General features: G+C 40.3%; 1 protein-coding gene across 1 annotated transcript in view; it reads left to right on the top strand.

Annotated features, from left to right (window-relative positions):
• unc13c (unc-13 homolog C (C. elegans)) overlaps positions 1 to 12,979 on the top strand; it is a 97,107-nt gene that overhangs the window by 49,377 nt on the left and 34,751 nt on the right. Inside the window, exons 15-18 of the mRNA XM_079340360.1 lie at positions 1,895 to 1,984; positions 3,085 to 3,213; positions 8,535 to 8,668; positions 10,773 to 10,858. Of these exons, the coding sequence (XP_079196486.1) occupies positions 1,895 to 1,984; positions 3,085 to 3,213; positions 8,535 to 8,668; positions 10,773 to 10,858 (439 nt within the window). The remainder of the gene's footprint in view (positions 1 to 1,894; positions 1,985 to 3,084; positions 3,214 to 8,534; positions 8,669 to 10,772; positions 10,859 to 12,979) is intronic.

The following is a 12,979-nucleotide window of genomic DNA, read 5'->3' as shown; positions in this document are numbered from 1 at the left end:
CCTCACACTGTCTTGTGTTTACTTAACAATGCTGTACTGCTACACATATACGAGCTGTTTTTAAGCTACCCAAGCAGCCTAAATGTGGTTCTTCCATCTTCTTGTGAAAATCCCGTCTACCTCCTTAAAACCGAATGAGTGTCAATGAGCCCTTGACTTTACTTGATTAAAATCATCATAATTACAATGCTTCATTACCTTTTGACATCAGAGAATCCACTAATTAACATATTTTCAAATGCTAAACGTCGGAGGATTTTTTTCCGACAAACATATTAAACATGATACAAGGTTTTATTGTGTTTGCAATTTGAATAAGTCATTTCTTTTACAAAACCAAGACTCTGTGAAAGAAAGAAACTTCCACTATCACTGAAAAGCAGACTCCCAGGAGTGAAAATTGCACCATTTTTCCAGCTCTTCCATAGGTGATTTCATCTGCGAGATAAAGGTTTAAGTGCTTTGATTGGAAAAGCAAGAAAGCGCTGGTTAGTTAGAAATTACTTAAGGAATACTGGCGCCTTTGTGGATAAGCTATCTTTGTTTTTCAGAATTATGTTTTAGCAATAATGTAACACCGCAGTCTTGATTGCTTTCGCCCTGGAAAAGTTGCAATTCCTACACCACCCAAAGAAAAACCAGCTAAGACACATTTTGACTGTTCCAGCACAGTGATTTCAGGAGGAAAATAAATGGCAACATTCAAGGCTGCAGTGGAAGCTTTGAATCCATGTTTCAAAGAGACTGGTGGTTACTCTTGTCTCTGAAGGCTACAGATATGGGAGGTTATTGAAAGAGAAATCTCAGTGTCAGCAGAGAAAGAGAGAGAGGGAGTGAAAGAGAGCGAGGGAGTGACTGATGGCACTTACAGTATGGGCTTCATGCTGTGAACGAGGCTGCTGGGGGTACTGTAGCTGCAAGAAACGTCTTTTCTTTGATTGTAATTTGGGATTTATATTTAAATCTGTCTTCTGGGGACTACATGAGACAGGATGCAATAGCTTCTTAAATCATATTTTGAAATTCAAACGGAAGATGATCCTACAAATACGAACAAGTGATGAAATACCAGTAGCAGTGATTCTAACAACATTTAGTTTGAGGAAGAAAAACAGCTCAAACATTGTCTACTTTTCCCCCTCCTTGTCAGCAGCCAAATATAGAATAGCTGGTCCATATTTGCTTGTTCAGTATGTGTGTCACGCTTGTTTGCCTGGAGGTTGTTTAGTTTATCCATGTTGGGGATTTTGAAAGCAGTTTTTTGGTTGAGTTGAACAAAAAAACAACATTGTCTTATGGTGTGTTCTTTTTGTCTGGAAATTGGCCATCTTGATTCATTGAGCAAAATACAAATCTCTTTTGCCTGCATTGTCACACATCTTGCAATAAAAACATCTCTCCTGGTCGGCCTTTGTATCAGGCGAACCTCGTGCTGTCAAGCCTACTGGCTGCCGTGCTTATTTGGCTCAGTTTTCTAAAGTTCTATTGTGATTTTTTTTTCTTTTTTTTTTTCTCGGGGTTTAAAAAGGAAAGTATACAAGCAAAATTTAACAAGAGCACAGAGCGATTAGGTGAAGTAGGGTAATGTATGGGGCAGTGAGGCCTTTCCTCAGGGCTGTCAGGGCTTTATATGCTCCCCGTCACGGTACTCTGCACTGCCTGATGACTTCATGGCCCCGAAATGGAGGTTTTCATCAGCAGAGACCTCCCTTGTCCACTAAACGATTAGACAGACAGTCCTTTCATTTTGATTTCCGGGCGCCGCTCTGTAATCAATTACCATGTTTTGGCCTAAGTGATGTGATGTGGAGGGTCTGATTGTGTGACGTTAAAGGGCTGCATTTAACAAGATCTTCCCTCCTCTAATTATTTTGCTTATTTTTTCCTCCTTCAGGATAATTTCCCTGCAGGAAACCCAGAGCGCCTCCAAGATCTCAAGTCCACGGTTGATTTGTTGACCAGCATCACCTTCTTCAGGATGAAGGTAGCTTGTGTGTATGTGTGTTTAATATGAAGGTGTGTTTAGGCTGTATTGACGACGGAAGCAGTTAAAAGGGGGATGGGGGACTCGGTCTTTGGCACTCAATGTAAGAAATTGAAAGAAACATAAACATCGTAATAAATGAAGATGGGAGTCCAGCATGAGCTAGCCATTGTAGATGTATGAAATAAACGTCATTCAGGACCTTTTATCACCAAAGTGCCCGTGAGTGAGTGACTTAGACCCCCGTAATACTGGCTAGGGCTGTACCTATGTTCACGTATAAACATAAAGCAAAATTGATTTTGGCACATTCACATCTAGTATGTGAAATCAATTTGAACACATAACTCTAAAAAACATGTCGATCGGAGCCAGAAGATTTATCTAAGCCTCATTTCTTCACCTCAGGTTTGAGCACTGGGGGTGTGTTCATGTAATCTATGTTGCCCCCCCACCCCCACCCCTTAACACACTCTCTCTCTCCCTCTCTCTCTCTCTCTCTCTCTATATATATATATATATATATATGTATATATACACACATACATACACTATACAGTATGGCATGTTTGAGTTGTCTTCCGCTATATGAAAAGCTCAGCTCCATTCAGCTCTTTCTGTGGCGGGAGCGGTGGGGGTGTAGAGCAGAGTGCTGAGGCATAGCTAAGATGGCAGCTGTGAGCAGAGGAAGGAAAACTGTCACTTAAGGTTATCAAAGCTTTCAGTCTGTGCCATGGCCATGCTGAGCTTTATGGTACATAGTACATACTCACCGCTGCTCAGACACAGCATTACCAAAAGATGTGGTGCACTCTCTACTAAATGTCATGGCCTCATGTCAATTGTGAGATACATAATAGATGTGATAAAGGTTGCCTTTTCCACAAGCAAGTAATACATTTGGATTAATATTTCAAACATGTTATTTGATATCATTACGTTATCGCTCAACTGCTGGATGGTAATATACATAAGACAAAGTAACTGCCATTGGCTGATATCATCATGTACGACTCTATATTTAGCATGATCTGCTGTGAGAACATCTTACCCTTCAAGCGCTCTTTTTTCGTAACATCTGTGGGGGGTTTTGTGTTTAGGTTCAAGAGCTCCAGAGTCCACCGAGAGCCAGCATGGTGGTGAAGGACTGTGTTAAAGCGTGTCTGGACTCTACGTACAAATACATTTTTGATAACTGTCATGAACTTTACAACCAACTCCTCGACCAGGTAAGCAGATCCTTCGAACCATTACTAAACCTTCAAATTAAGGCCTGCACTGCTGCATGGGAACACGTGAAGTGTCGTCAAAATCTCATATGACTCAAGCAATGTTATGAACAGCCAAATAGAAGATCTAAGTGTTCCTGAAATCACGTGTTGAGGATTTAGCGACGCATACTTCTAAATGGGTAATTTCAACAGTCAGTGACTTCACACCTGGACATTAGTAGCGTGTCTTGAAACACTCAAGTCTAGGGCTCTAAGGTTCCAAACAAATTAAGACTTGTTGCTTGGCTCTTTTACCAGATACAGTGTGTGTCTTCCTGTATCTGAATCATTGCCTTTCTGGCTTCATGTGTGCATAGCATAGCATAGCATGTTGATAATTGGCTCGTCAATCAAACCCTTTACTGAGTCACTACCTGCTCTGCCACTTTCTTTACACACTGGCAGCCAGATAGGGTTTGTATTTTTGAAAGACAGAGGTTTTTACACCTGCTGTCTTCTCTTTAAAAGTGATGTGCATATTTACTGGGTTGTAATCTTATCAACCCATATTCGCCCAAAACAAATACACAGTTTCCTGCAAGTCATTGTCGACAGATGTCGAGGAAACATAATTGAAAATTACAGTTCTAAAAGCTGATGTGTTCACTCGTACTCTTCTTGTTTTGGATTTGTCTATCAGATGTTCAGCTTCAGTGTTGGGTTCACAGAGCTTGAAAGCCATAACCCAAACAACAGATGATACTGATAAGAAACCCTGTGATGCTGGGAAATTCTTTCGTATTCATTTGTCCTTCACTGCTGCCTCAGTCTCACTAGCACACAGTCAGAACCTGTTATTGCTTTTCCCTCCTAACCAGCCTCCTACTCACTCAGTATGTCACTGTGTGTTTCTTAGTTTTGTTCAGGTTGGTTGGTTCTATGTTCCTAACCCATCAAGTGGTTAGAAGCCAGGTAGGCAACCCCTCCACTTAATTTTCGAATGCTGAGACTACACAATCTTTCTTTCTGTTAAGATGGTCACTGTGTCAAATTAGGTGATCACAGAATCAGACTCATAAATCCGTGCTGCGACTTGACTAACAGACTGAGGGCATGACACTTGAAGGAAGAGGGACTGGGTTAGACGACACCTGAAAAGAAGTTTGTCTGAGCTCGTGAGATTTGAGCATGCAAAGTGCTCTCATTGGTCAACACATCACAGAAGGCAACAAAATAATAAAATCAAGTTAACCTGCTATGGCCTTGACCGAATAACAGTCATTTAACAGTCAGCTGTACCTGATTACTTTACGCTTTAATTCCCAAGGAGGATGGCCTCCACACCACAGAAGATAGTGTATTCTCAGATAATGGGTGCAATCCACTCAGAAGTTGAATAATAAGCTTCCTTTGTTTAAACAGCCTGAGGGGTTGTAAGCAATTACTAAAGCAGAGAGATAGACACTTTGGCTAATTACATCTTGGTCCACCAAGTGACAGCCTCTCCATCACAGCTTCCATCACAGTTGAAGAAAAAGACATCAGCGTCACAGCTAAGACCATCTTCCTGTGACTATAAATGATTATGTTCACATATACCAGGTAGCCTTTGACTCAACGGAAAAGACACATTACAGACCCCATTTCTCCAGTTGCTAACGGTGACTGAGTGCAGCAACACTTAGGCTGACATGGTGGCCATGCAGGCAGTGAAATATCTCAACCCACTACGAGGCATCTTGCATAACATAACAACAAAGCTCTCTGCGTCTGCTTGGGCATAAAATCACTGAAGGGAGGGGGGCAGGGGGAATCTGGCTTAACAGTTTCTTCAATCCTCACAGGAGAGAGAGGATTTAAAAAGACGAAGGGGAAATAAAAAGAGCGCAAAGGATTCATACAGAAAGGGGGAAAAACACACACACACACACACACACACACACACACACCATAAATTCCAAGTGTATATTCAAGGAGCAATGAAGGTGGATGACATAATTGAAAATGTATTGAATAAACATGTATGTGTATTCATGAAATCTCATGTATAATGCAAATATAAATGCATAAGTAGATGGACGATTAAAGAAGCAATCTGTTTTTTTAAATAGGCAGGTCGATAATGGCAGATTGAGACAGGCAGATACTCAGGCGTAGACCTGCTGTGCTGAAGAGCCACAGAGGAGGGAGATGACTCCTCCACTTGTTACTCAGCAAGCAATCCAAATTGATTTGATAAGAATCTCTCCTACTACTGCTGTCCCATATTTGCAACAATACCCAAATGGTCGGTTTAACTGTCTTTGAAGAGGACACCGTTTGTTCTCAGGATCTTTGTGTGTAATTGTTCACATTAGCATATGTATGTACATACAACTTTTTTTTTTTTTTTTTAAATGCATGCATTGCAACTGCTTCAGATCCACCCACAGCGCTTTGTCTCGGGATTTTGATCATCTTCCCAGAGAACCTCCTTCAATCAGAGCCTGTGTAATCTGTGTCACATTGAGAGAACGGATGAGAAGCCAGTTGTATGCTAATGCTGATTTCTCCTACACAGGGACTGAAAGTGCTAAACTATAAACATAAACCACTAGCTACCCTCAAGAGGAGTGATACTCTCCTATTAATATGTCTGGAAGTGCCCCCACCGCTCCTTGCTATGCAAAAATGAGAGTACACTGCACTCTTTGTTTGATACAGTATTCAGCTCCCAGGACAACTGAGGCTGAAGCCCATGGGTCGGTTGTTGTCTGTAAAAAGGCAGCAGGCCACTTAATCACCTTTAACAATGTGTTTGTACCTGCTCGAGGTGAATACAGATGAGCACAGGGAGTCTGCACTGAGTTTTAGCGGGTTGCATGCAGCATCCAATTTGGTAGGGATAACACAACCTTCAGTGTCCTTCATACATGCATACGGCTCCGCACATGAACACGCACATGCACACAGATACACATTCAGACTGTTCTTATGCACAACTGGCTCACCACCTGCTAAGACACTTCTTTCATTATTCATGCCGCATATTTATCATTAAAGCAACTCCTACATGCACTTGTATATCTACTGCTGATGGCCCAGATGTGTTCTGCCAAACCTCGCTTTTGAACTAGGCGCAACTATTCTTATTACATAAACAACGAGTTTGGGGCCAGAATCGATCATATGCCCAATGTTGTATAGCTTTGATTAAATTCCTGTTTCTTTTCACTGGTAATCAGTTGTTAGACTCTCAATATGTTGAATTTCATGATTAATTGGCCGAGCAAATCTGTCTTTGGCCCTGGTTGCGTTTATTTATGAGCACGCTCACCATCATTTGTTTCTTTAGAGCCATTTTAACCGGTTCTAGAAGGGTATGCTGTTGATGATTTACTTTTTGGTCAGTCAATAAAAATGTTCGAGCTTAAATCTCATATCCTCACACATTCTTTGAGTTGAGATTCTGTTTCAGACTTTCTCCCCCACACCCTTGCATTTGTCATTTTTTTGCTACATAGCAACAGAAGTGAATATGCAAATAAGAAACGCATGAGGCTTTGATCAACATGATGCCTGGGATGTAACCTCCCATGGAATGAGTAGTAATCTGTTCTCATGGCGCTGGCACGCGAAGTGATAGACTTTTGCCACTCTAAACCCAAATGATTAAAGTGGTGAATCCTGCATTGACACGATGGACTGTCACAGAATCAGCTGTAAGCTCCGTCTCTGCTTCTTGTTCTTGGAAGATTAAATTCTGTAGATCTCCCATTTGCAAGGCAAGCAAGACATGCTGCAGCGTTACATCCCGTTCATTGCAAGATATTTGAAAGGAAGATGTACGAGTTGAGGATTGTAGATCTTGATAGGAATCTAAAGATCGTATTGATGATAAATGGACTGCAGTTGCATTTCCTCACGACATCTTCTCTGCTCTGTGCTGCACCAAAGTCATTATGCTCTAGGTCGTTAAATGATTCAACATAAATACAGTAATTCAATACCTGTGTGTTCAACTTTTAACAATTGTTTAATTAATTAAGACACCCAGACTTTTAGTGTTAAGCCTAAAAACACAAGCCAGGAAAAGGTTATAGCTTTTGGTTTGTAAACGGTGGTTACTGGACTTTCAAATATTGGCCAGTTTTCAACGTTCATTTTATTTCTACTGATGTCAGCACTTCTGTTCTGTGTTTTCTTTCATCATTTCATTTGTGTGTGTGTGCTGGCCTGGGACTATTTGCCTGCATAGCTACATCTAGCAGATTTACATGATTGAGTGCTCATAGTAGTTAATTAGACCTTCTTTTTCTTTAACAAATAAACACGTCTATCATACTGCTGTGCAGTATGATCCGTCAGTACGGCTCGTCTTGTTCAGCTTACTTAGCTCGGCATTTTGTGGGTGTGTCTCTGAGGACTGTTCGCGGCAATGTAAAGGACTGTGGCACTTATGCTGACTGAAAATCATTGTGGTTACACTCAGTGCCTGGTGAAGAGATGGTAGAATCACTTAGTGATTAAAAATCAACACCTTTCACCCCGGGGACAATCACAGAGGTTTCTGAGCTTAAAAAAAGGCTCAAACTTGCATCTACATAGCCAAAGGTCTGCCATGAGATCATGCTTTTAACCTTTAAAGATTGAAACCTGAAGATTTCAGTCCTGAGTGGTTTGCTGACATTACAAGAAGAACCACCAAGGCTGATTAAAGCTGCATCCCAGGTTTCTGCTGCCAGCTACATTTTTTAGAAATACCTAGATTAAAAACTGATGAAACTATTTTCAGTTCACAAAACAGCAGGGCACTACAGCTAATGAGTTACCTGTCTGTGAAGTTGGATGTGTGCAGCCTGCAGGTCAATGTGCTCACTGTTAACTAACTGCTGAAGGAAAGGTTAAGTTTGCATAAGCAACATAATATCCAAACAGCTAACACTGCTGCTGCAATTAAATAAAATGACAGACACGAATGCTGAATTATATACCTGCATCATTAGTTTACTTTTAAGCTTCAATGCTTGCAAAGATAGTATGAGTCCTATGTGAAAAGGGGGGACTCAAATTTCTGTAATATGTAGGCATGACGTCAACAAATTATTACTGATAATTTAATAATTACTTATTATTAAAAAAAAGTTAACCGTATTTCATTTTAATTCTTCTTCTCATTTTAGACAGTGATTCAAAAAGAAAACAACAACAACATGTGTTTGCGTTATTATGTTTAGTGAAAGGCTTCTCAACTGCTCAAGCCAATTTCCCAAATTGCGATTTTATTTTCATCATAATGAAGGCATCAACAAAGATCTTCTAACTCTCACATGATTTTTCTTTTCTCTCTCTTTCTGCAGAGTCGAAAGCTTGACATTTCCCGGGAGGAGCAGGGGCCGTCGATTAAGAACCTGGACTTCTGGCCAAAACTCATCACTCTCATGGTGTCAGTAATCGATGAGGACCGGACTGCTTACACCCCTGTCATTAACCAGTATGTCCTTTATTTATGTACATTGTTTATCAAACGTTACACGAGCTATGTCGAGCAGTCTGATCCATGGCATGTCCAAAGTGGACCTCATTTGATAACCTCATGTAGCTTTGAATACAGTGCAGTCATGATATTTGCATGTTTCTCCAGTCTACTGCAGCTTTGTTCATTCCATTATTAAAGTATGGACAACCACACGAAAACACACTTAGCATGCTGCATGGCTGAGTTTTCCATGACGTTTCTGAGCTTTATACTGTATTGATATGTTTTTATGCAACCACTCGCGACCATGTAATCATAGATTTATATACAGATGGGGTTGAGATAACCTTCGCTTTTACTTAAATATTAATTTAAGAATATAATATCATACAAAAATTCTGCTCGCCCGACAGCTCTCATGAATTGAAGAAATGTATTCACTGAATGTGACATCATATATATGTGAACGCAGTCTTGCACAAGAGAGCTCTAAGGCAGCTAGAGAAGAAAACAGAAAAAAAAAACGTTGTTTTTTTTTGGTGAGCCGTAGTGTGGATGGATAATAGGAGAAGGCTGTGTTACTGAATTATATAACAGATTAAATATTTGTGAGGAGGAAAAGAAAAATCATGAGAGCTGGTTATGGTGATGGTGTTCATGGAGGTTTTCAAGACATTTGTATTTGCCTTCCTTTCAATGGTTGGGTTAATAAAATAGAACAAATTACACCACCTGAAGAAAATGGAGCGCGGCTTGCCTTAGAAGAAATCAAATGAAGCATATTTTCCTCTTAATGTCCCGCTCATATAGGTCTTCTTACACTCTTGCCTCCCCCTTTTCTTTTCTCCATCTTCTGGCTGATTTACGATGCTTATTAACACTCTGTTTATGCCCTGAGCTTTCTCTCTTACACCGTCTAATGATAGATCTGCAATATTCATGCCCATTTCCTCCACATTCCCCCGGTCAACCCGATGCTTTTTCACAGTAAACTCAGGTGTTGACTTGTTGCCTTTGAATAAACGGAGCTGCTGTTTAGGAGGAGACACAACTGTCAGTCTGTTGTTTTGTGCTGAGAATATTTACGTGGGGCTCTAGCTTAGAAATGTTTGAGCCAATAGAATGCTATTCAGAGTGTATTTCGTGATTGGAAATATAAAATTGGATGAGGCAGTTGTTTTTAAAAGTGTAATGGATAAGAGGCTTTAGGGATTATTTCCAGAAATACTCATCGTGTGGAATTTTTTTAAACCTCCGAATATCATTTATTTTCAGAAAGTAGAATTATATTTCAAAGCATCTAAAGGCATACACAGGAGCTGCAGATGTTGCATTCATTACTGAAATGAAGAGTTTTCATTGTCGGCCTTGCTTGTTGTTCATCATGTGGGTAAATGACGACCCTGAAGAATAATCAAGGTTAGAGCACATTCTGACTGTGATATAGATGAAAGAGGAGCAATGGTGTTTATGGAATTAATGTTGTTTTTGTAAGCTGCCACAGAGGGAGCACAAACCGCCTGCTAGTCGCAGCGTTTGTTCTTTTGCTTCATCGAAGAAAAGCTGAGAGTTTGGGGGGGGGGGGGGGGGGGGGATTATTGTTTCAATAGGAATTGTTGGACGATTGTGTTTGACACAGTTTGAAACAGGATATAAAAGCAAAAGCAAAACAAATCAGATAAATCGACCTTTCTCAGGCTCGGGCCCTATCATCAAAACATTTCCTCCAATCACTGTCTGAAGATACGCAATATTAAACCATTGACATCTCACATTCTTGCTCTGACTGCAAATCTATAAGTATTCAAAATGGCAGATGACTTGCCAAATCAGCCACCCCCATCTCCGCCTCTTGCACAGTCTTTCTCTTTGCTGCATTATTATCTCCATCTTTTCTCATCTTTAAGCCTCATGCACGTTTCTCCTCTCCGCCCCAAATCAGCCAGGTTTGGCACTGACGAGGGATTATTCGATTATGAAATCTACCAGCCATGTCGTCTTGCACATCTGTTAAGTCGTTTGTTAGAGATTCAGGATGGGCCAAGTCATCAGGCCACCCAGTCGAGCGTGTCGTTCTACGGAAATGAGCCTGATTTGAATCCCTTTTCAATTCCACCAGGTTTCCACAGGAACTGAACGTGGGCAAGATCAGTGCCGAGATCATGTGGAACCTTTTTGCCCTGGATATGAAGTATGCAATGGAAGGTCAGTAACAGCACCTATAAGACAGTTATCTCTTGATCGAGGGTGTGTGCGTGCTCGTGCGTGAGTGCGTGAATGAGAGCTGAAGGTAAAAGCTTTAAAGTGAGTAATAATGACTACCTAAGTAACTCTGTGGTAGCTATCTACTAATGAGCAGTTATCTGTTCTTTTTGCTCTTTGCTTCTTGTGCAACTACCCTGGCCTAACTGTGTTTACCTCTGTCTCTGCCAGTGATGTTTATTGGCTGGTGTCAAACTGTTTGTTATCGACTGTGTCTGCCTTTGGTCAGCTCTACTGCCTATCTGGATTACACCTCCCTGTTTTCACTCTATTGATCACTGTAGAGAAACTGGAACCCCTTTTAATCGAGATAAACAATTGATCAATGGCTATCAAAAAAAAAAGCAGGAGCTCAGGTCAGTGTGTTGGTGTGAGACGATGTGTTTTTGTGTTGCTGCATTGTGTGGACCTTTTTTTTTTTTTAACGAGCTATCGATGAGAAGAATGGATGTACAATTCAACCCTTAGAAGTTGAATTCATCAAACCACAAGTTCAATGTTTTTTTTAGATATAGTAGTCAAGAATTTGTATCAATAAAACTCATTTTTAGGTGCTTCAGTTTTGGCAGGATCAAAACAGTCAGTGCCAGGTATACGTGCATGTGTTTCTATATGAAAAGGGTGATTTAGAAGTCTCAACCTGCCACTAACCAATATAATCAATCTTTTTCTTCCATTATCACTAATTACCCAAAAGGGTAAATCTATCAATCCTTAGCAGCCTGGTTGTGTAACATTTAGTCAGTAAATATGCTTGAAATGTCCATTTAGCTTACTTATTATTCTAAGTAGTTACAGGTATATAATATCAATGCAACTAAGTCTCATTCACAAGACTGGCGAGAAGCACAGTTATCAAGCAATGCATGTTAGATCTGCTCTGCCGGCAGGAAGACAGATGTGCATCCTTTAAATATTGACTTCAATCGCCACCCCCTCTATATCCATCACACGTCCCAAAAGGCAGCAAACGCCTCCTGGATGTTATTGAACTTTTTTTTTTTTTTTTAGGTTGAAGGCTTCAGGATCAAATCCCCAAGATAGCAAGATGTACTGTACAGTGGGAGGGTGGAATGCTGTAGGAAGTTAATAGGAGAGTGATTGTGTATGAATGTTAAAATGGCTATGCGTGTGTGTGTTGCCGGAGCAGGACAGCAACTGAGTAATGATTTTTTTGGGAAGTTTGCTCAGCCAAACTTTGACACAACTGAGTGTCTTGAAAGCACATTTTTACTCATAACATGTCAAATGTTGTGTTGTATTGGTTGTGTGAGTTCTGAAATCATACCGGAAAGCAGAAAAGCTTTAATGCATCAAATACTTCTTAAGGGATTGTGTTCTTTTCTGCTATGGCCTTACTTAAACATTCAGGGTAATGGAACAGTATTTTTCATTCAAGTTAAACCTGTAAACCTCAATGTTGAACTACACATGCCAGAGGGAATGGTATTTTTTTTTTCCTTTTTGATAATGATAGAAGAGGTGTAGGGGGAAAAATGGAAGAAGCTGAGACTGACTGAGGGGGAAAACTGAAATGCTCTTTAGATATTGTGCTGAATGGAGAAAAAGGCAGAGAAGCACAAAAAGAGCTTATTGGTGATTTATCCTCATCTACACAACATACGCCTGCTCCTCTCGCCGTGCTTAGCCACCTTGAGTTGCTATGGTAACCAGGTGCCAAGTGAAGACACTGCTAACCTATTACTGTATGCACACACCTGGAACTATACTGACTCTTTCCCAGAAATATTTTCTTTTTTTTTACACGATGAAATGTTTACTGCCATGTTGTACTTTGAATCAAGAGGGTGTATATGCATATGAATGTGACCATCCATCAGATTTTAATGAGACGTGTAGACTCAAAGGTGTTTGTGTGGAGATGGATGTGCTTTTCTGCAGAAAGGTAATGAGAAGCCATAAAGCAGCAACAATATGTCTAACATATGTAAATAGAGTACCAGTAAATCACTCATTTTTCAAAGTGTCATGTTTTAATGTTCAACCATTAAGTACAGTAATGTGTGATACCCTGGTGTTGTATTAAAACAAAACAAAAGAAGG

This window comes from Symphodus melops, assembly GCF_947650265.1.
Source record: "Symphodus melops genome assembly, chromosome: 3".
In the NCBI taxonomy this organism is placed as follows: domain Eukaryota; kingdom Metazoa; phylum Chordata; class Actinopteri; order Labriformes; family Labridae; genus Symphodus; species Symphodus melops.
This window is presented reverse-complemented; position numbering and strand designations above follow the sequence as displayed.